The sequence below is a fragment of the Motacilla alba genome, chromosome 20 (assembly GCF_015832195.1).
Source record: "Motacilla alba alba isolate MOTALB_02 chromosome 20, Motacilla_alba_V1.0_pri, whole genome shotgun sequence".
Lineage (NCBI taxonomy): Eukaryota > Metazoa > Chordata > Aves > Passeriformes > Motacillidae > Motacilla > Motacilla alba.
The window spans coordinates 12,793,287-12,819,369 of NC_052035.1; the positions used below are offsets into that span (position 1 = coordinate 12,793,287).

The window sequence follows — 26,083 nt, forward strand, 5'->3', positions numbered from 1 at the left end:
GTGGGGTTTTGTTACTGAAACTCTACAGACCATTCTTAAAAGGAAAAGTACCTTTCATCTAACCTCTGTCAATTTTGATATCCACATCTTCTAATGTTTTTAGGGATAGTATTGTTGGTGGCAGGGCAAAATAGGTATTTGAGACAAAGAAACACAAAGTAAATAAAATAGAATATTCCTTTTTGATAATTTAGCATACATTTCACATGCACTCATAGTGGTTAAGCTACAAACAGGCAGCACTGTATGACTGAACATTTGAACACATAATTTTTACATGCTGGGAAGTTTGTGCTTGCCCAGTACTAACTTAGTCACTATTCCTCCCTCTCTCCTGAACTGGTCTCACACTAAGATAGGACACTCTTCCAGCCTATTAGGAAAAATTCTGATTAAAAAAACGTGTTGAAGGGGAAATATGTTGAAACAAACAAATGGAAGATATTTGTACTAAAATATAACTGGAAAGCAAGAATGGCTTCTAGTCCATGCTCATATGACAGCTTGAAAATAGCAATCTTGAAAACAGCTGCACCACTTCTTCTGGCTTTCAAAAAGTAAACTGTCTTATTTTCTGTTTTGCTTTTGTTGGCAAAATCCTAGAAAGCATCAGCACTCAGGTGGGGTTTTACTCTTCAAATACAAAAATGCCACCTGCTGTACATTAAAACTATTTGAACCTAAATCTGTTGCATTTATGGGAATGCTACACCAGTGGTGTCATGACCCCAGATTTCTGCCAACAGGTAAAACTTGGGGTGGACTTCAGACAGTTGTTATTAACTATTTAATAAACCCTGGGGAAAATGAAGTCAGAGGATGATGCAGGAGTTCTGACACTGAGTGCTGTGGGCCATATAAATGGTGGGTGAGGCAGTTGATTAACATTCTACTTCATTTTTGGGAGGCTAGATTAAAATCAACCTTATGTCATTCTTTAAAATGCATTTGGTGATTTTAATTGAGCTACTAATGTTAATTGGTCCACACCACAAAAATGCCAGGGGCACTGTGATGTAATTTTGGATAAACATTTGCTTTTGAGGGTCTTAAGACTCAGTATAAAATATATCAAATAAAAAAATAGGATGGATGTCTTATCTTAGTTTTTGTTTCTTTTTTCCCCCTACTGGAGAAGAGAAAAACCATGATTCAAATATAAATATGGATTCAGCCTAAAGCATGTCTTACTGAGCTGTTGCACAAGCAGTTCTGGATGCAGCGAGATTGCAGGTCAGCCTTCAGTGAAGACTCTGTGCTGCTTTTCCAGGACACAATTTTAACCCATTCAAACATTCTTCAAGTCTTTCTGCACAGACCACTCTTTTCTCTGTTCTCAGAGCAAACTCAAAAGTGTCAGCTGGATGTCACTGCTGAGACCCATCCCTGTACCTGGGCATGGAGGGAGGGGTGACATTTTGCCCTGTTTTGCCTCGTCCTGCTGCTGCTGGCCAGGACAAACACCAAACACCTTGGGTTTGGTTTGATGGATCATCTTCCAGGGACCTTGCTGCCCGCTGCTTTAGGGATCTAGGAGGCACTGGAAGAGAAGAATCACCCAGATGTCCCACAGCCAAAGGTGTGTACAGCTCACAGCCACAGGAAGGTGTTAATGAAATGTGTAATAAAACCATGGAGTCTGTGCACATAAATACAAACTCCTATAAAATAAAATTCTCCCTGACTGATCTCACATATTGTTCCCAAAGGGAGCTCATTGCAGAATTTGGGCCTTAAAGAATTGAATAGAAAAGATTTATATTATTCTCTAAAGAGAAAAATCTTCTGGCAGCAGCAGGAGTTTGGAGCTGTTGACTAAGGACTTTTCTACCCTGGAAAGCAGACTGGAATTGCTATTGCAGGATCAGCTGTTCTACAATGACTTATTTGACCCACGACTTTTCCAGACTAGAATATCCACACAGGGAGCTGTTGTGGAGAGTTTATTCAGAAATAACTGTTTTGGTCACCTTTCCCACTTAGAGAAATGCACAGTGTCCATGCATAGCTGTAGTAAGCTTGGTTTATTTTTTACAGAAAAATACTTTTTGTCTGATATATAACATATGGCAAAATGGGAAAGTAGAAAGGGAATTTTGAATAAGATCATGATGCAATTGATTAAGATCCTTTATTTAATTTACTAATATAAGATATATTATTATAATTTACTATGATTACTTACATACTAAGAACATCTCTACATCTGCAAGGTTGTGTCCATTACAGGATGTTGCATCAGTTTAACTAAATCATTAAAAACCCCCTCATTTCTAATTAAGTCAGTGCAAAAATATTAACAAAATTACTTGCTGTAGTCTCTGCTGGATCTCATATCTCAGTCATCAGCCTTGTGGTAACATCGTACACGTTGTTAGAAAGAAATATACAACAGTTCTGTGCTTCTGCAAAATTCAGGCTTTTCTGCTGTTAGCACTTTCATTTTAATAAACAACAAATTAACAAGAAATAGCCATTTGCTGCCAGCAGTACCTTTGCTAGGTTGGGAATTCCTGTTTGTGCCTTGCATGACAAGTGGGCCTAGCACTTATTAACAGAGCTCCTTTCTAAAAATCTGATGTAGTGTTAATTTATTATTTCAACATTTCCCTGCATGTCCTCTACTCTGTAAAGTTACAGGGTCTCTCATGCATTGTACTGGAATGCTTCCATGTTTGGATCCATTCATGAGGAGTTTTGCGGGCCAGGAATGCAAGATTGGGACCCTAACGTGTCAAGAACAAATAAAAAATATAGAAATGACATTGTGGAAGATACCATCAACCACCCATTAGCCCTAAGAAAAGAATATCTAAAGCTTTCTTTATAAATTAAACTGAAGATTACCTGTCTGCTCTTCAGTGAAGTTTGATACTTCATCAGAAGGAAAATTAACGTGCTCATCAACCAGTGCAGATTCTTAGGTGGTATGGCGAGCTGGATGAGATCATATCCTCAGCAAAATTATGGAATGCTAGGAAGTAAATCAGGAGAGCCAATTCCTAACTCTCATTTTAACGATGGGGTGCCCCATATTAGTCATGAAATGTAAGCAAATAATAGGTGTTGCTGAACAGCTGCTCTTACACTATATTGGCCCTTCCCTCTGAAAGATTCGAGCAGGAGAGATCCATTCCTTTAAGTTTTAAAAACATTGATTTTCTACATATTTCAACTGTTTTGTGATGGCTAATACATCAAAAATCTTCATTTTTTAATGTATTTTTAAGAACAAGCCTTCAAATTCAGAGACTGGAGAAGCATGACTGACCAGGTTTTTGTAACACTCTGCTCCCATCTTTTCATTTCAATGGTGTCCAGCTCTCAGGAACTTGTTTTGCCTCCATATTTCATTTACTGTCCTTGTGCAGAGAGGAAAACAACACAACCCAATGAGGTAACTGTGCTCCTATAAGGGGCGTTTAGTCACTAATAATGTAAAATTTTTTTTTTTTAATTATGCAAAACCCAATATTTATGGAGATTCAAACTGATTTCCAATCCTAGTGGAAAACTCCTCTTTTTACAACTTCTATAGGTTGGTGTCTGCTTTATGAGAAATGTTCTTGCAGAATATCCAGTCATTATCCTCATTCATGTTAATTTTCTGCTGTTGTGCAGTAACAACAGTCTTGATTATTTTCCTGTGTTGCAGATCATTCTGTTTTCTGTTTGGAAGCTAAACTGAAAGTGAACTTTTACTCTGAAATTATACACTTCAGTGTTTTATATGACACTCTTGTAATAAACATATTAAATTATATACTGTGATGCTAAAGCACTGTAATAAAAGTACTCGTTGCTGAGTGCTTGAGAAATTATGAAGCAATTGTTCTCAAGTTTTCATGACTGTAAAATCCCCAAATGGACTTGATGTTTGAGAGACATTTCTGTGCAACACAAATGCATAATTTCCAAATGAAAAACTTGTAAGTTTTGCCAACTGACCTCCTAGGTAGAGCCTTGCCCATAAATGCAGCGAGGCAGATTGGTGCTAACGATATGTAAAGTTCATCTTTGTACTCCATTCATTCTCACTTCATTACTGGCAAGATTAGTAATAGCCAATTTGCATTGATTTATACCAGCTATTTACAGTCCCCAGGGCACACAAGTTATTCATCCATGGAAAAACCTGTCATACTCTCCTTTTTTCTAGTCATGCCTCTATCTATGTGGTAATAGAGGGATGGAGTTTCTGCCTCTGGTGTGTCCTGCACAGAAGCCAGTGTCTCCAAAGCCAAGCACAACAGAAAAATATGGCTCTGCCAATAGCTGGGATGGTGACCCAAAGATTACAATGAGAAAAAGGCTGAAGTTCTCAAACCCTTTTTTACACTGATTTGAACAGGCACAAGCAGCTCCCAGACACCTCTGTGTACCAATGTGGCAAGGAAAAAGGCAGTGATGGAGCAGAGCAGGGACCTGGCAGTGAGGCTGGACAAACTCAGACAGATGGGGCTGGTTATGCTGTGCCCAGTTTTGGCTCCCCCAGTCCTAGAGCAGAGTGCAGAATAGACAGGAGGTTCTGTGGAAGGTGCTGGGATACTCTGGGCCAAGAGCACAGGGGTGAAATGAAGGAACTGAAAGTGCTGGGCTTGCTTGTCCTGGCAAAACAGAGGCCAGGGACTGGTCTCTGCCTGCACAGCAGTCACAGAGATGACAGCCAAGTTCAGGGTAGGTAGTGTCATAACACAGAACAAGGAACAGTGGCCATAAATCACAGCGTGGGAGGTTCAGTTGAAAATTAGGAAAAAATGTTACTCATTTTTCAGGCATTCTTTGAAAAGCAAAAACAAAACCCCCTCAAAAACTACAAAAAACAACACCCAAGTATGAGTACAGCTGGAATACCCAATAGAGAACAAAAAAATTGCCATCCTCTGGTTTCTTATTGTTTCAGATATCTCCTACCTTTAATATTACACAAATTACAGCATTACACCCAGTTAATCTTACAGGCATTTTACCTGGTATTGTTTAAAATTCATTGTATGCAATTAGTAGTTGACAGAATGCCATCTTTTGTTGAGGAATGAATTCTTTTTCTACAAGCAAACCCCAATAGTGCTTAATTTGCAATGCAATATTGACTATTATCTCTGAATCAAAAATTAGTTCTTCACAATGAATTCATTCAATTGTTTAGGCACTATTGAATCACTGTGTCCAATGGGATTAAAAAGAAAAGTTGAAAAAAAACTCAGTTGAAAGGAAACTGCAAAATTCCATTGGCCCAAAACCCACGAGCATGCTAATTAACTAGAAGCAGTTACCTGAATAATCAAGACAGGTTTTTTCTTGTATTTATTACCTGCACTTTCAGGTATTTGTTACATCAGCTGTGATATTTATCTAAGCATTGGTTTACCACATGTGCACGAGAGTAAAGGGGTTAATTTTGATCACTCACACTACAGATATTCCATTTAAGGCACTTTGTGACGCCAGCAAGTTTTCACCTTTCCCTCAGGATTTTAAATCCACTAGCACTTTTCAGATGGCTTATAGCAATTTTAGTGCTTCCCAAACACAGTTCCAACCATTCAGCTGCTCAGTACCCACTGAGAAAATCGGTTTCCTTTCCTTTGCAACTTTTCAGCTTCTACAGACCAGTGGTTAATATTTTCAATACAGACTCTCTATTCAAGAAACACAAAATGTTTACAACATGGGTGACATAATTATCTCTACAGTGTTAAAACTCAAGACATGAATTTGCCTAGAGGCAAACTAAGGCTTTCTCCACAGAAAATTTGTAATGGCAAAGATAATGTCTGGAGATATAGAAATATAGATTTATGCTTTATTACATTGATTAGTGTTTGAAACTTTTCTTTTTTTAAACCCATTCCTGAGAGTTTACCCCTGTTGTACTGAGTCCATCAGATTGGATCTGATTTAGCAATGTCTCTGTGCTTCAACATTCTGCTGCAAGGATTCACGTGCCCACACATAAATTTTCTTGATGAGAGAGGCTTCTGTATGAACTTCTTAGAACAGTTGGCAACAAAATATAAGAAACATCTACCACACTTCACTGGATTGGATTAAGGGATGAAAAAGTCAGAGGAGAGCACACACCACAACACTTTGTAGTCCTGTTTGACAACTAAGGGATAAATTGCATCCTGCCCTCTATTCTTAATAAAAAGCATAAGACCCATTATCTTGTTAATCCAAAGTCCACCTAGACTAACATTCTCCTTCTGACAGCAAGAAATACCGGACATCATGAGAAGAGTACAAAACCAGTGTTTAGTGATGTATTCCCAACATGTTTATGACTCAAAGACTTCAGGAATAACTGGTGGGAATTTGTATTCAAGGACTTCTGCTGGTGTCTTTGTATTCATCAGGGCTTTTTTTTAAGGATTTCCTGCACATTTTTAACATAACACAACCTGTGACAGGGAGTTCCACAGGTCAACTACTCATTCTCAAAGATGTGTGTTCTTGAACCAGACATCTCCTAATAGTTATGATGCTCCTTACTCATGAACAAGACAGTGAATAATCAGTCTTCTTCCCCCTTTGCCATGCCACTAGGTTGAGGTTTTGGTGGGTTTTTTCTGAATTTTAATGTATTTCCACAGTTTCCCATAACTCCTGTTTTCATGGACTATGGAAGGAAGAAAAGATTAAAAAAAAAAAAGAAAGAAAAGAGGGTGAAAATGGGAAAAAAAGACAGAACCACTTCAGAAGCTGAAGCAAGATGGAGGGAATGCAGTGCTCAGGATGTTTGCATCTCTGTCTGGGGCAGGGAGAGAGAGCAGGAAAACAGGCTGGGCCCAAACACAGAGGAAGGAGAGTGGAAATCCCCAAATGACAGGAACAGGTGACAACTTCAGGCAAAATCCTTTGTCTTGTTTTGATGATAGAGGTATTGAAATTCAGAAGGAATTTTGGCCATCCGAACTTGGCTAGAAGCTACACATTCTCTCTGTTCCTTCCTTTCCTCTGTGTTTGTCAGGTCTGCAATCAAATGAAAGAAATCCAGCTTTAAATTCCTTAACATCTGGGTGTACACAGGCAGGTTTTACCTCCTCTATATCCCTGCAGTCCTGCTAATATTTCATCCCATGAGAACCTGAGATCATCGTTTGGCTTCCAGGAAATTCAATGTACTGAAGTACACTAAGGAGATACACCATCCTCTCTCACCACTGGAGGGAACGTTTTTGCCCTTGACAAAGAACTTGGGTGTCATTAAGATAAAATAGATTATGGAGAATTTGATATAGGTGTAAATGCTTCCAGATATTTAATCAATGGGGAAGCAGTGGAACAGGTTTAGGCAGCCTACAGGTTGATGACCTGTTCTGATAAAACCTGGCTGGCCTATTGAAGTCATTCAATATCCATTCCTGCTGCAGTTTCTCATGGCCAGCTACTTACATGGAGCACAGATTCCTGGTTTTATTACCTTTTAACTTGCCACCCTCATACAGGTTATTGGAATAGGATGTAAGAAAGTAATCTGAAAGCAGCATTGAAGTTTTACCTATCCAAAAAGACCCCCGAAAAACCTCAACAATAAACAGCCCCCCCAAAAAATCCTCAAAAACCCCCAAGAACATAACCAAACTATTATATATATCCAGATTGGGATGGAGAGGAGGAAACTGTAGGAAATATTGGCTATGAGTCCTACCATATGCATAGACATGAAATCTTGGCTGCCCACTGTATGAGCTAAAAGGTTGGATAGTAACAGTGCTCTAGAAAAGATTGAACCCTGGGGCTTACTGCGAGGCAGTGATGGATTTAATGAGCTGGGTGTGACTGGAGGGAATGAGGGAGATTCTTCTCAGGATGTGCCTGCACTTGAAACTCTGTGGATTTTGTGCATCTGTGTTAAATGATTTGAAAAAACTATTGTGTGATCAATGGCACACACACACACCTCCTCACAACAGTGCCCTGCACACATGATATTCTCATTTCTGTCCTTACAATTCCTCCTGCAATCACAACAGGCTTTTTAGGAGCTTAGTTTAATTTCTCATCGTGTTCAAACTCCTTTAGTGTTTTGTGTTACTTACCATATGTTCAGATGTGAACCATCTCACCCCTTTCCTGTTACAGATAGAAACAAACCTGGCAGATTAGCATGCAACTAAAACAAAAATGCCCAGTGAAAAGGCTAATGCTATGGTTTTGCCTCTGAGCAGCAGGCTGCATTAAAAAGCACATTTCCATTTACGCAATAGAAGATTTTGTTAGTCAATAAATCCCTGCAATCTCAGAGGAAAGAATTAATCTTACATAATTGGAGTTTTGTTTCAGGAAATGAATTTATACTAAGAGATTCAATCTCTTAATTAAAAAGATTTAGTGTGTTTGTGTTCCACTTAGCAGTTTTATTTGTTCTTTAATTTGCAGGAGTCCATACTGGGAAATAATTGAATGAAAACGCCAGGAGGAATGGGATGTGCATACCAGGTCTCTGTGCAGACAAGAACCAGGATCTCTTGAGATCTGCTACTAGTTTTGACTTTTAAAGACCTCGGAAAATCCCTGCACATGTCAGTTCTCTGTAAAATGAAGTTCAGCAGTGGGTTATCTCACAAGGCTGCTGTCAGCGCTGGAATCCAAAGAAGGAGCAGTTGGTAAATGCACTACTGGTATTACCAATGTAACAAAATCAAAGAGAGCAGGATAAGATTTCATGGATGGGAAACACTGCCTTAACAAGAGCCTTTTTCAAATGTCTTCCTCTCCTGACAAAAGATGAGGAAATTACTTGTAAATGCATTAAATTGTATTATATGAGGGGAAAAAAACCAAGCTGCCACCTTTATATTGTGCCAGGAGGAGAAAACCAGCATCAAGCTGTACTAGGTACAAAAATGTTTGTATATTGAGAGTGATCCTGTGTCGAGTTCGTGTCCCAGTGTGGGAATTTTGTTTGCAAAAGAGCTGCTGGGATTGTTCTGCAAAGAGCATCCAAGCCTCCGGACACGCCTGCCCTTCCCAGGAACTCTGGCTGCTTGGCTTACTCTTTGTGGCTGGGAAGTCTGAAAAGAGTTCACACAGGAGCAACAGGATCAGAATTCCCCTCTCACCTTTTGTTGCAGAAAAAGAAAAGGGTTTGATCCGGTCCTCTAAAACTGAACTGAACCACAAACTAGCTTGTTACACTCACAAAACCATCGCCTTCCTAACTACCGGAATAAAAATTGTTAAACTTGCTGTTTTCAACCAAATATAGCCAAATATCTTTTAGACCTAATTAAGATTACTCTGCAATTATCATTTGCTATGACTTAGGTAAGTTCTATTGAAAACTGATGTAAGGAACCCTCACCCATGGACACAGGCACATATTTCATCTAACCCAGCACTACCAGTTCCAGGTCATGCTGATTAATGCTTTTCACATAACCACACTTCTTATTTCAAATGTTAATGCCTTCTTAGTGCAAGGTGAAAGTCTATCCAATGATAGAATCCCTTAAGAGTGTTAATTAAACAGGACAATAATAATCCACTGGTGATTTATAGTGAGGTGGATTACTAGAGCATAGTGGTTGGTCTGATAGGCATTTATTGCCTACTTAACCATTTAAGTATAACAAAAAAAAATCATTGTGGGACAAAAGGTGATGAATGTTTCTGCTAAAACAGTCCATTAAGATGATTCATTAACATTACAAAGAGGTCTGCAGCCTGTGTGCCACTCGGAGCCTTTAAAAGTCTGGGAAAGTGAGAGGCATTACCATAGGAAATGCTTTATGCTAAATGTGCGCTGATAGAATCTAAAGTCCACTTTCTGCAGATAACATCACTTTTTACATTTTGCACTACAAGGTCTGAGGATGCTTTGTACTTCTCAATTCCTCGAGAATGTATCTTCCAACAGAGGAGAGGAGCAATAAAAGTCCCAAAGCTCTGGCATACTTTGGCGTCCCTCACACTTCCCTTTGAACTGATGGGCCTGGAATGCTGAATCGCTGGTTGCACCACTGCGGAATGACATGGGAGCCGTGAGTTATGGTCACAACAGCTACAGCTTTATTAAATGCGCAGCAAATAAAGCCCCTATAATGATCTTTTCAGGTCAAATAACAGCAGATGCCTGCTGTGTAACAGCAAGGTGGTGTACCAGGCCTGACTGCTACAGGAATTGTAGGAGGGTTAAATCAGCGTGTAAATGCATCCAAAACAGCAAAATTAAGTCTTCAGTATTTTCCTAACAAATTATTACCTGAAAGTGGAGCTAATGAAGCTTGGTTATTCATGGATTTATGCTGCAGCTTTTACATCTCCCTGTTGGAATAACCCCAGGTGTCCTCTACCATATCCCACTCCAGTCCCTCCAGCCCCCTTCATCCCTCACCTCCCCCCTGCAAGAACATATGCAGGCTCCCTTATTCCCTGGGGAATACCCTAGCATGCCTTGGCATCTTCTCCCAGCCATTCCTTGACTTTTGTTTTTGATTTGGCAGCTGAATGAAGCAGTGTTTTCACCAAGGAATATCAGAGCAATGTGCAAATCAGTCGAGAGCCTTGCTGCTGTCAAACACAATGAACAATTGCTGAACTCTCCCTTCTCCCTCAGTGGGAGAATTAATAAGGATTCCTTCCTCTCCTTAGATGCTAATTCTTGCAAAACTGGTAAGGACAACTGGTAAGTGTCTCCAAATCATCTGCATAACCTGTGACAAATGTGTCAGCATCTTGGAAACTGGGTCAGACAAATAATTAGATTGTGTAAGTGATTTCCCTAGGGAACCAGACTAAGAGGTGTGATAGGATCTGCACTGACCAGAAGTCAGTAGAATTTTGTTTATAGTGTGTGCAGCACCTGTCCAGACTACCTGCATGGTCTCAAAAACAAGCTGGACCAGGTTCTAGGAGCACAACAAGACACTTGCATCAGACCTAATAAATTCTGCCTCTCAGTAGATAATTACCCTGGTTTATTTCTCAGTCAGCGAATTAGCACAGCTACACCAAATCCTGGGCTGGAGATGACTGAGATAGATTTGTTGTCCCTGCATGGCATGAATTGTCACTTCTAGATACTTCAGTTATAAGTGAAACACTACAGATGCTGAGTCTGGACAGGGGAATAGAGCTGAGGGACGCATGTGACATCAAACACAGCTCTCCCCAATACTGTTCAATGTCTTCTAACTGCCTGGGGAGTTGGGCAAGCAACATTTAATGTCTGGTACCAAATATTGATTCTCCTAGGAAACAAGGTACTGACTGCATTCATGATCTCTGACCAGGCTTTATCACAAAGTGTGCTGCACTGCACCAACCCCATCTGCAGAAATGGGATAACTGTTTCCAAGCAGGGCCATTAACCCAGTAATCCAAAAGCCAGCCTCAGACATGGTAAACATCTTTCAGATGAGCTCTGCTGATTAATGAATGGAGGGTGCTGAGGTGTGGAGCTGTGTCTGGTGAAACACACGCTCCCCACCTCTGCAAACTCCCTTAGAGTCCCCTGGGACACTTGCAAGTCTGAGTTCTTAGTCAAGAATGCCCAAGGGTGCCCAGCACTGGGGAAGAGCCTTTGTGGGAGGATCAGGCCTGGGTGTCAGACAGAAGGAAGGAATACAAACCAGTGGGAGGCTGGCAGGAGCACAGGCTAAACCAGAAAGAGAAGCTGAACATGTGCGTCCAGAGGCTTGATGAGATTCAGAGTGGGAACAAGGATGAAAGGATTGGTTTGAAAGATCTGTGTTTGCAAAGCAAAGGAGAAGGGTTGAAATTTCCACCTTTCAACGCATTTTCTGATTTTTCCCCCCACATACTGAATTTAACCTACTTTCAGTAAGAGCTGAGAGACAGTCACCAACATCTTCTTATATTTTGCTCTAGAGATTCCTTACAAAGTTTCCACAAATCTACCCACCAGATTTCATCACCCCAGACCACACTTCACTCATGATTTCTTCTTCAACCTACAAAAATACTGAAGGTAAACACCTCAGATTTGTCAAATACAGAGAAAGATCTCACCTCAGAAAACCCGGTTGAGAGTTTTTAAAGTGCTTTATTCTATCAGAAAATGCTAACTTGCAAAAAAAAAATATTTTTTTTTCTGATTTCCATGGAAATACAGTTAGGCAGGTTCAGATATTTCCATGAGAAAAATCTGTTCTGAATGAGGATGGAGTAGAAATGTGAGGGGTGATTTATAAGACTCCCAAAGCCAGAAGCATACCCAAATATATACTAGCACCCTACCAAACACAATGGAATCACTGTCTGTTCTCCATGCAGCTATTTTATTTTATTTTTTCAAAATAAATAAATAAAATAAATAAATAAAATTCCCCAGGCTGAAGAGAAACTGCCTGATGAAACAGCTGGTGACTAAGTCTCACCTACGAAGCCCAGGACTCCAAGCAAGCTCTTTTTCAACCCACTGAAGAGCCCAGATTTCAGTCTGACAAAAATAATGTTGAAAACATTATGTCAAATGTCTGCTCCAAATCCCATAAAGCACTCCTTGGACAGGGCCCAAGTAAATACCCTAGCCACTGGATGTTGGCTATTCTGGGATGTCTCATTCTTTCTATTCATGTTTTGTTTTTTAAATCATTCTGTGACAAATCTAAAACAAATGTCAAAACCATTAACTTTTTTATACACTAGATTTTTTTTTCTGTTTCTGGTCAACTCTAATTCTCAGTGCACCACCCTTAACTCTTCAATTCATTTCTTCTCTTCTAACTTGGTCCAACTTGCTGGCCTTTAGAAGAGTGAGAGATACTTAGCTCTTGCATGGGGAGAATTAATTTGATTTGTGCATTCTGTATTGTCCTATATCACTGATTTTTAAAATTACTTCACAGGCCTTTGGGGCCCATAAGCTGCTTTTACAGGGATCCAAAAAGGTAAATAAGACACCTTGCTTTGGCATGACATAAAGAATTGGCTGCCACCAAAGTCTGCAAATTAGAAAACATTAAAGAACACTGCTTTATACAAATATACCTGTGTCCTACTGCTGTTAGTATAGGTTGAAAGCTTGCAATAAGCTTTTATTTGCACTGGGATAAAAAAACTATTAACATTATTAAAAACTAAGTGAATCACAACATTTTTTGGAAGAGAGCAAGAAGAATACTTTGGCTCAGGAGATGCGTGTAAAACCAGATCCATCACTTTCAAGAGAGAGCAATTTTACAACAGTCAAAGTTAATACAAAGTTCATGTTGTTACTTTTGCCTCATGTACCCACATGAAAACTGGGCCAAATTATCATTTTGTCACACTTGTTTTTCATTATTAAAAGTTATCCCATCTCTAATGTGATCCCTAAGCATGTGAGTGGCTAATCAAATGCAAATAAAATCTGCTTTATGTGACATGAAACAGTTAAAAATCCATTTAAAATTTTATCTGATTGATCAATTAATTCCCATAAACTTATTTAGATAGATTAAAAAATACGTTTTTTCTTTTGTCTTTCCACTTCAACTTCTCTGAGGCAGCAAATTTTAGTCAGATACAGTTAATATCTTGTTCCGAGAAATTTTCTGTAAAAACTGTCTTGAAATGTGTATTTTTGAGAAAAGATGTGGCAAGATGAATACTGTACTTTCATGCTGTCATATTGCAATTACCACATTTAATCCTGAAAACTAGAGCTACCACACTCTGGGTCGTGCCGACGTGCACACAAACAAGAAAAATAAAATCAGATTCAAAATAAAATTCAGATTCAGGTATGTGCTCATGGATCTCGGCCGTGCTGCTGTGAAAACAGCATTTTCACAGAAGGCAGGGTCAAGTCTCAGCTGCTCCTCCTCAGAGCTGTCCTTTAACAGGAGCATTTTCTCTACCCCCAGCACAACAAGCAGCCAGGAGACAATGAGGCTCTGCAGTTTATGAGCTCCCTTGATGGCCAAAGTGCTCTTCCATACCTACCAAATATAGTAAACAGTAAATGCTCAGCTTTTTGTTCTTGCCTCAAGGCTTAGAAACAACTTGCAAATCCTCTCAATTCGCTTTCGTCCCCATTCCTTCCATTAGACTTGCTAACAGTATCTTTCACAAAGATTCTTTTGTTTCTACTGCAAATCTCTTGGAGATTTCTTTGACATTTCTCTTTCTCTCAGTATCCTGTCACAGGGCACTGGACCTTCATCCTGGGACTTACCCAAATCCTTCCTTTTTCCAGGACACACAAAACCTTCCATCCCACGCTTTACAAAGGAAGAGTGTAGGCACTATCCCTAACCAAAAATCCAAAACCTTAGAGCTATGAACTGCTGAACTCCTCCCAAAACTGGCAGAGCGCCCTCAGACCCCCACCACATCATGGAATTTTTAAGATGTTCTGATTATTCTTACTTTTCTTCGTGTTTTAGCCTTTACTCAATATGTACTTTCTGTCTTAATGGATGTTCTTCTCTCTTCTCCTTCCTCAATTTCTCCCTGCTTCCAAATAAAGCAGTAGCCTATGCTTTAAGTTGGAAATACCCTTATTAAATCTGAGATTAAAACACAAACCCCAACTTCTTTCAAAAGGAACTGGCATTTTTACTTGCAAATGTAGCCAGTGTAAATTCCCAAACCGTCCAAATTAGGGATGTTTGCTGTCTGACTTGTCATCATTTCCCAATTACAGACAGTAAGATGCTCTGTAAACAGGTTTTTGTTGAAGTGGAAGGTCTCCTGTGCTGTTCTCCTCATGTATTCAGGACATGGAAATAGGGACAGGAATAATCAGGAAGTGATTCAAAATCTCCATAGCCCTCATCTGTGTGAGGACACTGCCTGTGCTGCACGTATCCTGCAGTTACTCAGCTGGAAGAACAGGAGTTTGGCCCTGTGTGCTTTCAGTTTATCATCATAACTTCCATTTCTGTACACATTAAACAACTGAAACCTTTCCCCTGCTCATGATAAACATGTTATTCACGAAGATGGATTTTACCCCCAAAACAAATGTGAGGATCTTTCTGGAATGTAAAAATCTGAACTTCTCTGGATTTTACATTTTCACGAGCTTAACAGACAGCAGCTTATCGCAAGGAAATAAGTTAAATTTTTATATGCAACTCTAAATAGTCTATTTTATAGCTCCTTGATTTAAATAAACAAAAAAAAAAAAACCCCAAACATCCAAACTGCTTCCTTCTGCTCTTTCCCCGACAATCCATATATTTAGTACTCTTTATAGGATGCTAACTGTGGAAATCCATGCTTTTAAATTATGCTTTTTGGGTGCCTTTGAACAACAAAAACAACAGATTCTCTCTTGCGGTCAGACCACCAGAGCGGAGCGAAGTGCAGTAACTGGGAGAGTTTCTGCCCCATGTTCTGCTCTGCTTGTCCTTTTGAAAGGGGGCTCAATGAAGAGCCTTGTTGAGACCTCCGCTGGTGCCACTGTTTATAGAGGGGGTCATTAGGAACAGTTTAGTCAGAACAAAAGGGGTTTTGTTTCTATTGTCCCGCTTGCAGTTTGACGATGTCTTAACTGAAAAATTATCTTAATAGTCCGACAGTATATATTCGCCTATGGGGCTCAGACAACTGCAGAAAGGGCTTTGGATGAATGCTGAAAAGATGCACTTGACAAAGCCAACTCAGTGCACGCCGAGCACCATTTAGGAAGCGCATTTGTTCTGACTGAAAACTTAGAAGCGCCAGTCTCGGACAGATAAACTCCTGCAGCACTGCACTTCCAACCAAAGCACCTCCACAAAAGGGACAGCGGTGACACCGAGCGCTCCGCACCCAGGGGAGCCGCAAACACGGACACCTCCGTGCTGCACCCACACACACCAGCAGGGGAAATCCGCTTTTCAGATTATTTAAAAACCCTCCTGATTCATGATTTTGTGCTGCTAAAGGTCTGGGAGCTGGAACCTTCCCCCAGCCCCGCAGAGCTGGGGCCAAGCCCTGCTACCCTGCTCTGCTCGGGAGGGGATTTTTGTGGCCAGGGCTTTGGAGAATCAAATGACTCCCCAGCTTCCATCTTCCTTCAGACTGGTTCAGAAACGCTGCCATAAATCACCGCCGATATAAAGAAAGTTATTTTAGAGGCAGAACCAGAAACAAAAAAATGCACATTGTGTCTCTGCAGCCCCATGCAGCTTGGAATTGGCGGCTCAAACCTTCCAATTGGAGTGGCTCTAATGTGTATTCAAAATAAACTGTGAAAATAATTGTTCCTATGGAAATGAAATATAAATAAAAGTAGGAGCTGAGACCATATAAGATAATGTTGGACCAAATTCTGTTTCCTGCTTATTGAAATGCACGAGATAAGCCTCAACAGGAGAGAAGCTGTGGGGTGCAGCTGTTGTATATAATCCTGCTTCCTTCAGACCTGTAAAACCAGCAGTCTCCAAAGATCTCTCTGCTCCAGCAACACGAGTTTTATGATTCAGGGGCATGGTACATATGGTTTAGCATACACACCCCAATTTTCCATGCAACCTCCCCTGTTAGGATTACTAATACTTGTGGCATGAGTAGTTTGTACAGCAGCTGTGCAAGGGTTATGCAAGCATTTATGTACACATTGGAATAAAGGCACAAAATAATGGTTCTTTTGAGGTATTACTCTGCACCTGCCTGGAGAGAAAAAGTAAAGTCATCCAAATTCATCCCATTGCATTCACAGGTCGGGATCAGTTATTTTGTTCCCTTTGAAAAAAAATGAATATGTTTCATATGCTTTTTGTTCAGTATATAAAATAGCAAACATCCCTGCCTTTAGTGAATGCAAACAGCAGAAAACTGAAAAAGGCATAAATGTGTGTTAATAAGAAGAATCCTGAATGTCTGTAGGAGCAAAGATCACCATGTATTGTAAGAAAATGTAACAGCTAAGCAGATTTTCAGAGGCACATTTCCAAGGTGCTGCAGCACAACTCAAATCCGCTCCCAACAGTGACGTCCGAGCTCGTGCCCAGCTTAGCTTCTCACAAATATAAGCCTGAGATCTCAGATGTTCAGATTACAATGTTACCAACAAAGGAAATACCTGGGCTTGTGCCAAAAGCGTCAACCAAATCAAGTGTGCACACAATAATTTAATAGTACAAAATTAAATTCAGTTTTCTTCGAGCTGCTTTGGCAATATTGGAGTCTGCATTAAACAATATTCCCAAGCCTGCATCTATGCTGCAGAAATAGATTAGTTACTTAAAGTTTAAAGAGATGATTGAAGTACACTGGTGTAGGTATGCATGCTCATACCAATATATAAACATATACAGAAAATACAGCACGTGCTAATATTCAAATTGTAGATAAAGGTACAATAAATGTAACACTACAAAAGTTTCAGTAACGTGAACTCATTTCTAATGTTCTCTGAAGAAAATAGCAATAAAAGGATCCCCACGGTGATCCAGTTTTAGGAAGTGAAGTGCTGAGCTGTGAAGGACTGAACTCTGTCCACTTCCCCCAGTTGATGAACATTAAATTCAGTGCCATAGCCCCATTTCATAAATCCCAAAATTCTATTTTAGCTTGCACTGGCATCCTCAGAAGCAATAATGCCTTTTTCACAGCCCAAAACACAATTTCATTTCTGACTCTCCTCTGATCAGTAGCATTGAGAATCAACATTTAATTTTTATAACAAGATTGGTATTGTCCAACAGAGCACAGCTCAACCCAAATCTGTTCAAATTCCTGGATTACAGCTAACATAATGGCTTTACCCATAATGTGATTAACTTCATGTTGGTGAATATGTTCTCAGTAATAATGCTGGAGAGATGACGAGAAACTTTGGTAAGAATGATCCAACACAGCATAAAAAATACGTGAGCTAATTATCCATTCTTATACAAATAATAACACTGTTACTTTTGCTGTGTTAATGTTTTTCATGCAAAGAGCATAGACAAACAATTCAAAATTCCCCAAACACATGTTAGTTTAGTGGAACTATTTGGAAGGAGAAAAAAGTTTGCTATAATTTAGGAGTTGCACTTTGTTCAAGACAAATGAGAGAAGATGCAAAACAGAATGGAAAAGAACCATGGTTAAAGTTAAAAAGAGGACATCAAAGTAGGAAGACAAGGAGCTTGAAACTGAATCAGCAGAAAAGAGGACAAAACGCTTTGTGTCTAATTTTTGAAAAGTCATTAAATGAATTTCTGAGCAGAACCCACACTTGTTACTGGGTAAAAAGTTTGGTAAAACTTTGGTAAAACTGAATGCAAATGGCCAAATTCTGCCCCTGGCATATCCTCACATGAGGATGACAAATTCACCCAGCACAAACCTGCACATTTTTGTGCATTCTGTGTTTTTAAATCAGCCCCTTTATTTATCTCCTAACTACACACTTCTAAATATTCTAACAAAAAAATGGCAGTAGTTGGTACTAAATTTGGGTAAGAGTGTGCCCACAAAGCTCACAGAGATCAAAAAGTTACTCAATTGGTAATGTGGCTTGTGCAGAACCCCAGAAACATTGGGAGTCTGTTTTTAGAGAAATGATCTGAAGCAGCAAGTGCCAACAAACAGGGATTACTTCATCACAAGCATTTCGTTTTCCTTCTCAAGAAGAGGAGGCTACATAAAAGAAGTAGAGAAGACTAAGAGGAAAAACTGGTTTCTTAATTGATCCAGGAAGGAGGAGGAAAAAGACAGTGACATGAAGGTGCCAATATTTCAGCAACCTGTGTGGAACTGATCCTACAGGAAGCAGGATAGGGTTTACACAGCAGGCAGGAAAGGAGGGAAGAGAAGGACGTTGTCCATGAAAAAAGGTACAAACTGGATTGCCTTTCTGTTTGAAAGGTATTTGAAATTCAAGCTCGGATCTGAGGGCTGAACCACTGCAGTTTGAGCTGCATCATCCTTTATTGGATCCAGCAGAATAAATGCTGCCCTTTGTTGCGTCCCAAAGCAAGATGAAGGCAAGAGCTGGGGACTTCACATCAAAAAGTGATTCTTTACCAAACTCAGTTTCTCATCCCATGCTGCTGGCATGGTTTTGTTATGCTGTTTTAAGTACCCCCATTGCCAGCTCTCGTGCATTTATTAAAAGGAGTACAGGTGCAGCAGGATCATAGAAAATACTGTGTAAAAGGGAAAACTTTCCCAGCGTTCCTACAAAAGCACAGGTTACACTTGCAACATTGCCTGTCTTTTCAGAGCATGTCCTGCATTAAATCAGAATATAGCTGAATGTGGCCTAACCCAAACCACTTAGACAAAACAAGAAGAAAATAGTTTCAAACATCACTTTCTCAAGAAATTTGTCAAATCAAGAGTTTCAAGGTTGAGTTTTTGTTCTCTGTTCTTTCTCCAGTGGCACCTACAACTCCAAGAGCAATTACCTAAGGTGTTAATGAGTGAGCAGAGAAGCCTCCCACACTTTTCCTTTTCTTTCTTTCAGAGCACTACACTGACCTGAAGTTTAGTCAGTTTTTAAATGGGAGCTACAAGCAATTCCAGTACAAGTAATTTAGGCAGCAGAGACACCTGCTCTCCAGCTCATTGTTCCATCCTTGCAGACTTTTTCATCTCATATCCATGCCAAAGGCAAAGCTCCTAGTCCTACTGCTGCTTGATGAAAGGCCAACACTCACAACTCTGGAAAAACAGTCTACAAGGAACAAAAAAGGAAGAGAAATCAAGTTGTCTGCAGCTGAAAGGGAGAGCAGAGAGATCTCAAATCATCTGTCTGCCCTTCCTACGGCAGCCTGACCCAGACACCCTCTCCTTGCCCCCAGCTGTGCATTCCTGTGGCCTCCCTCATTCCACCACAACATGCAGTCAGTCAGAACAAGAAGCTGATCCAGCAGAAAATTATTTCAGCAAAAGCAAATACACAAATGGTTAAAAAAAAAAATTAAAAACAGAATCAGCTTTCTGATCTGTGTGTAAGTGTTGGTACCAGCATTGCAGAGGGGTGGGGTTGCACAGCTCAAGGTCCAGGCTGGGATGGGATGAGAAAATAAAGATCTTTCTCAGGGGGAGCCTGGCTTTAAATCAGCTTAAATTGATCTAGAAACCACACCCTCGGCAAGGAAGAAATTTAGGCAAATAGATGCGTGGTGAAGAGCAGGTTAGTGCTGCTCCTCAGGAAGTACAAAAGATGCTGGAGAGTTTGATCTTAACTGGGCAGCTGAAATTCAGCTGCTGGGTTCTGGTGTTTCCATCCGTGGGGAGCACTGGGAATGCAGCTACAGGGGGGATTTTTGAGCAGCTCCACTGAGTGTAGCAAGTGCTTTCTTGTTACCTAAGGTGGATGTAGCTCCACAACCTCTCTGCCCCCTCCATCCCCCCCAGGCTTGAACCATTCCTAAACATGTGTTAGGTTTGAGCTGAGGGTTTAATGCTGGTTCCACCACTATTTCAATAGTGCCATGAGTCATTTCTACATGATGCCTCAGTTTCCCTGTTATTAAGAGGTGCACATGCATGCATACAAGCACATTGTATCATTCATCACGATTCCCATGCAGTTTCTTGACTGGCTATCTGCTGTTCACACCAAGATTTGAAACATAAAGAACTAAAAGAAGTGCTGAATATTAGTTTCCAAAAGAGTCGCAGGATCTGGTCCTGGATACTACCAGATGTTGCTCGTCTGAAAATATTAACAGAACAATCTATCAAAAATCACCCCCAAAACCACTGACCTGCTTTATCCTCCACCCCTCTTCTTTCTCCTTTGCCCAAGGAATTAATGTCAGCATAAACTTAATGTATATACATATGATTTCTGAGGTTATCTCAAGCTCAATTCAGTGACCCAAATACACCATCCTGGCTTCCCCTTCTTTCCAAGTAAGATTTGGGAAGCATTAATTTACATTTGTCATCTGTTATTATTATTATTATTATTATTATTAATTACTGTTGTAGCAGACATCTACCTGGGCTGATTGGGACTGGAGCTCCATTACTGTAGCTGTTCCAACCACTGAGTTAAAAAAGTCATTGCTTTAAGAAGCTGACGATCTATTTCAAGGCAATATCCCAAAAATGGCATGTACCAGGAGCAGGGGATGGGAAGGCAAGGGTGCAGGGTAATGGAATGGCATAAACCACCCGTGTGCACAGGTTGATAGTTTCATTTCAAGCAAATGTTCCTGGTTTTACCACTCTTAGAGATTATCTCCCCCTCTGGATTTCTAACACTTCTCCATTAACTCTCCCCACTGCCAGCTGGAAAAAGTGACCCGGGGCTCTGTGCACAGAGACACACATACGTGTCTGTGTAGGTGAATATATAATCATCACGTCTTAAATTATTTAATGGAGTTTGTTTTGTCACGGGCAGTCTCTTCTAATCTGAATTTATTAAAAAAAAAAAAAAAAAAAAAGAGCAGGCAGGAAAAAGTGTGTACTGGTGCTTGCGCAGCCAGCCGATGTACTCGCATCTATAAAGTCTGTGGGAGTTTGGGCCCCTTCCTTATACATAAACCGCCCTCTCTCCTGGGCTGTCTTCTCCTTAATGACGTTCACGGCAATTTAGGCGCTCGGGACCGGCTCAGCCTCTCGCCGAGCCCGCAGCCTCCACAAACATCCTGAAAAGCAACCTGAGCAGACGTCCCTCCTCGAGGCAGTTCCAGGGATTTTCTCTCCCAAGCGCTTTGGAGCGGGCGAGCGAGAGAGAGCGCTTGGGTTTAGCCGCCTGCTCCTCCCACCAGAGACACCCTCCCGCCGCTCCCCGCCGAGCCGCGCCGCTCACACGGCTCCGCCGCGGCGTGCGGGACGCGGGCAGAGCGCTCCGCTCCCGCTGCTGGGGGAAGCGCCTCGGGCCGCCGCCGCCGCCGCCGCCCCGTCCATGGGCCGGTGCCGCTGATCAGCCCCCGCCGCCGCCGCCTCGGGCCATGAGCGGGCTGCGGCGCCTCCGCGGGGGCTGAGCGCGGGGCCGCCCGTCCGTCCGCGCCCCCCGCGCATGCCGGTGTTGGGGCGCGTCCCGCGGCGGGGCAGCCCCGCGCCCCCCGCGCCGCCCCGCAGCCGCCGCCGCCGCCGCGCCGCGATGCCGGTGGCGGGGCGCGGGCAGCCCGCCTCCTGGCTGCTGGTGCTGGGCGCCGCCGCGCCCGCCCTCTGGCTGCGCTGCGTGCTCGCCGACTTCACGGTGGACAACGAGGTGCACTCCAGCTTCATCCACCGGCGGCTGCGCGGCCCCGAGCGCCGCGAGATGCAGCGGGAGATCCTCTCCATCCTCGGCCTGCCGCACCGCCCGCGGCCGCACCTCCACGGCAAGCACAACTCGGCCCCCATGTTCATGCTGGACCTTTACAATGCCATGTCCGTGGAGGAGGGGGCGGCGGGGGCCGCCGCCGAGGACGGCGAGGGCTTCTCTTACCCCTACAAGCCCATCTTCAGCACCCAGGGGCCGCCTCTGGCCAGCCTGCAGGACAGCAACTTCCTCACCGAAGCTGACATGGTCATGAGCTTCGTCAACTTGGGTGAGTGCCGCTCTCGGCGGGGCTGGGTCCGGGGCAGCCGGGCAGGGAACAGTACCGGGGGGAGGCTGGAGCGGGGACCTGGCCACCGACAGGGACTGGTGGCGCAGGTGGCCCCGGCTGGGAGCTGTTTCCCGGCGGGTCAGGTGGGTGACAGCCCACCTGGGCAAAGTAGCGGCCCTCGGCAGGGTGGCTGCTTTGTCAGGCGGTAATTGAGTGGCACCGACGGGGAGAGGGCTCCGACTTCCCCTCGCAGCATTTGGACAGCCACGAGCTCTCCCCACGCTCCACACACGCCGGCACGCTGAGGTTCTTTGTCGTCTGCGCCCTTTGATAGTTGCTGCGCGTCAGCAATGGGATTTGCAGGTAGGAGTGAAACAGGACGATCAGCAGGTCTGCTCCACATCCCACACCGCCGGGCAAGACACGAAACCCGGGCAGGAGCGCGGCGCGGGGCCCGCACAGCTCCCGCTGCTCCCGCGGGATGCGGAGCCACCGGGGCTGCGGGGACGGCTGGCTGGGACGGTTCCCTGCGGCATCCCAGCGCCGCGCTCCCTCGGCCCGAGGGGCTGAGCTGCTCGCACATGTTTTCCTAATGGCTCGGGAGGGATTCCACAGTAAATCCTTATTTACTCCCGCAGCTTTTCCTGTTGACCCCGGTTTATGCCGCTAACTCGCCTCTTTTCACGAGCACATGTGGATGGGTTTATGCAAACGATACGCGAGTTGGCACGCTTTGTATGCGCCTCGCTAGGCCTCTCTAATTGGATGCCACGGCCCAATCTGATTTCTATTTGCTCGCTGTAGATTGCACACCCGTGTGGACTGACTTGGCCGGATTTGAGTAAAACACTGTCAGGGTGCGCATTCTATTTTAAATGTATAATTATAGACCTGGCTCGCTCCATCCGTTTTTAGACCTCGTCATGTGCAGCTCTCAAACCACACACGTACAGACTGGGTGCCTGCAAGTTCAAGGCAGAACCTGAATCGTATTTCCAAAACAAGATCAGCTCAGACTTTGTCCCAAACAAAGGGAAACACAAAGTGCAAGAGGAGCACACCTCTGGCACATAACCTGCCAGGAATTACACACCCCCATCTCCAATAAATCCATTAACACCTTTATGGATGTCACTGTTCTGGACACTTCCACTGTCTGAAACTTCAGAGGCAGCGAAGATTAAATCACCACCTAAACCACCACCTCTCTAATCCCAGCACTTTAACTAACTTGAAAAGCTCAGCAGCTGCAAAGGCTCTGTGACACACGTTAATAATTATTAGACACGGTAGCCATCCCGGCACAATTCTTGCATGATAAGGAGCCACGGGACGATGTGGGAGAGCTCTAGTTTGCATGAGCTGCGCCTCCTTATTAACTGCCATAAGCTTCACAGTGGGAAGCTCGGAATTACATCTGGCCCGGGGGCTGTGCTCTGTGAGGGCTGGTGCTTTCCATTTGGAATTACAGTGTTTGTCTAGTCACTGCTGGATACTTAAGCCGATGAGCAATGATACATTTAAAATCAAATATTTGAGCAGTCAAAAGTACCAATAGCAGTCAAATATTTGACTTTGAAGATAAGGGTGACCTTGCTGACACTGTTCTGCGTGGTTCTTGGGTCCTACACCGAGTGCAGGGAGAGCCCTGAGCAGAAGACAAAAGATGTTCAAATAACAATAGCGAAATTCACTCTTTGCTTTCCATTTCAGTAGAAAGAGCCTTATGAAACATGTAAGTACATAATGGGAGGGAGTTTAGCTCTGCTCCTCAGGTGCAGTAATTTACTGAATCATCAATGAAACTGCGTTGCTCCTGTCCCACATTGCCGATGCAAGGAAGAGTCTCCTTGTCAGCTCATGTAAGAGTTATAAGAAAGAATTAAGAATTAGGCCACTGATGGATTTGAATACAAAGGAGTGGAATCGATCCATAAATGTGAAATAAAAGTTACATTTTGGATACGTCTGTGTCTATGTGAGAACTTTGTATGGAGCAGGTTTCACCTGTATAAGCCTGATAATCGACATCTCGATGCAGTTTGGTGACTGCAGTGGATATATTCATTCATTTCAACCTGCCAGGGTTTGTGTCAGCTTAGAAATGCAAGAGTGTTCTTTATGCAAAATCCTGAATGATTATTTTATTTCATTGCTGTCAGCATGGTCAGGGAGTAGTAAGAGCACAAGCAAAGCCTGGTAGTTTTAAGGACAGGTGGAATTACGACCAGCAGGGCACTTTTTGGAGGTTTATCTGTGCTGTTTTGTTCCCTTGTCAACAGTGCATGCCAGGACGAGTTTAAAAAGGACACAGATCTATAATAGCTTTCTTCATCGCCGTGCACACCTTTCATCCCATTATAGGCATCGCTCTTTCATCTTTATAGGACAAAGGCAGGCTTGTTTATGGAGGTTTTAATGAATTAGAGCAGCCACTCACTCCATATATAATCAAACACAACACCTGCTTTGAGACGTACACTTTTCTGTGACATTCAGGGAAAATTAGAAGATCTATTGTAGAACTGAATTTTTGTGGAGACTTTCCACAATGATCCCTTTTAAAGCAGAGCTGAATTCCTAAATGCAGACCGTAGTAAACTGTGTCCTACTTTTGTAAGAGATACTCTGTGAGCATTGCATTTCACAGGTAGGCTTTTATTACTACACCAGAGCCATCACAATGAGGAAGTGTCACAGCATAATAAAGTTTCATTTTAGCATGGAGGAAGCAAAAGCGAGTGAAGAAATAATACTTTGAAATTTCAGCCAATAAAAAATGGTAATTCCAGGCTTCCAAATGCTAATCTACAAAAGCACTTTCTTTTTCCTTATTCATATTCTTCATCCATCTAGTTGTACAACTTTAGAGGGAATAATATTTTTTTAAAAAAACTACATTGCAGGACTTACTGGGCTACATAGTAAAAACCCCAACAAGAAACCCCCCATACATTGATTTCTATGGAGATACTGTCTATATTTAGTGCAAAAAATTTATGCTGGATATTGGTAGGGAGGAACCAGAATACAGGTGCTCCGTTTTAGGGAGCTTTGTACTAAAGCAAGGTTTTACTTACTGTAAAATCCTGACAACTAATTAGATTTAGATTTATAACCAGTTAATTTACAGGCTATATTTTGTCTTAGCTTACACCTGTGTTAAGATGAATGGGGAATGGAGTTGTGTCAAGAAGGAAGTTATTTGTAAATTAAAAGAGAATTTAGCCACAGTGGTCTGATTAAGTTAGCCAGTTAATTACTGGCTAATTTTGTAAAATTTATTACTATAATTTTAGCATTTGGAATTTAATTTCAGATCCTGTCCAATACAGTTTACAAAAGGATCCATTTTAGGAACTGAAAAAACGCAAAGCATTCTCTGCACAAGTTTAATTTCAAGTTTATAAACAGCAGCTAAGGAGTAAACATCCTCTAGATGACTTAGGCCTTCTCTTCTAAAAATAATTGCGTTGTCCTTATGCTGGTAAACTTGCCTTGGTAAACAGACTTGCTTAGAATATTTTTAAAAGAGTCGGCACAAGTGATACGCAATTTGTTAATTTGTCTCGTGGTTGATTATAAAATGAACAACGTTGTTTAATCCTGGCAAAAAAGAAGTGGGGGGGGAATTAGTCATTCTTGGAAGGAGCACTTGAAAGTGGCTTTTGTTAATATAAATCAAGAAGCTGAAGAGCCCCCAAGTTTCC

The 26,083-nt window shown here is 42.1% G+C and overlaps 1 protein-coding gene and 1 long non-coding RNA gene across 2 annotated transcripts in view; both read left to right on the forward strand.

The window, feature by feature from the left end:
• Window positions 1–9,767: 9,767 nt before the first annotated feature.
• LOC119710426 lies at window positions 9,768–12,461 on the forward strand. The gene is made up of 3 exons (XR_005259547.1): window positions 9,768–9,989; window positions 10,452–10,633; window positions 12,302–12,461. It is a non-coding gene; the product is annotated as an uncharacterized LOC119710426 (long non-coding RNA).
• An 8,893-nt stretch (window positions 12,462–21,354) lies between these two features.
• BMP7 (bone morphogenetic protein 7) overlaps window positions 21,355–26,083 on the forward strand; it is a 41,861-nt gene continuing 37,132 nt past the window's right edge. Inside the window, exon 1 of the mRNA XM_038158997.1 lies at window positions 21,355–22,373. Coding sequence (XP_038014925.1) covers window positions 21,857–22,373 — 517 coding nt within the window. The 5' untranslated portion in view covers window positions 21,355–21,856. The remainder of the gene's footprint in view (window positions 22,374–26,083) is intronic.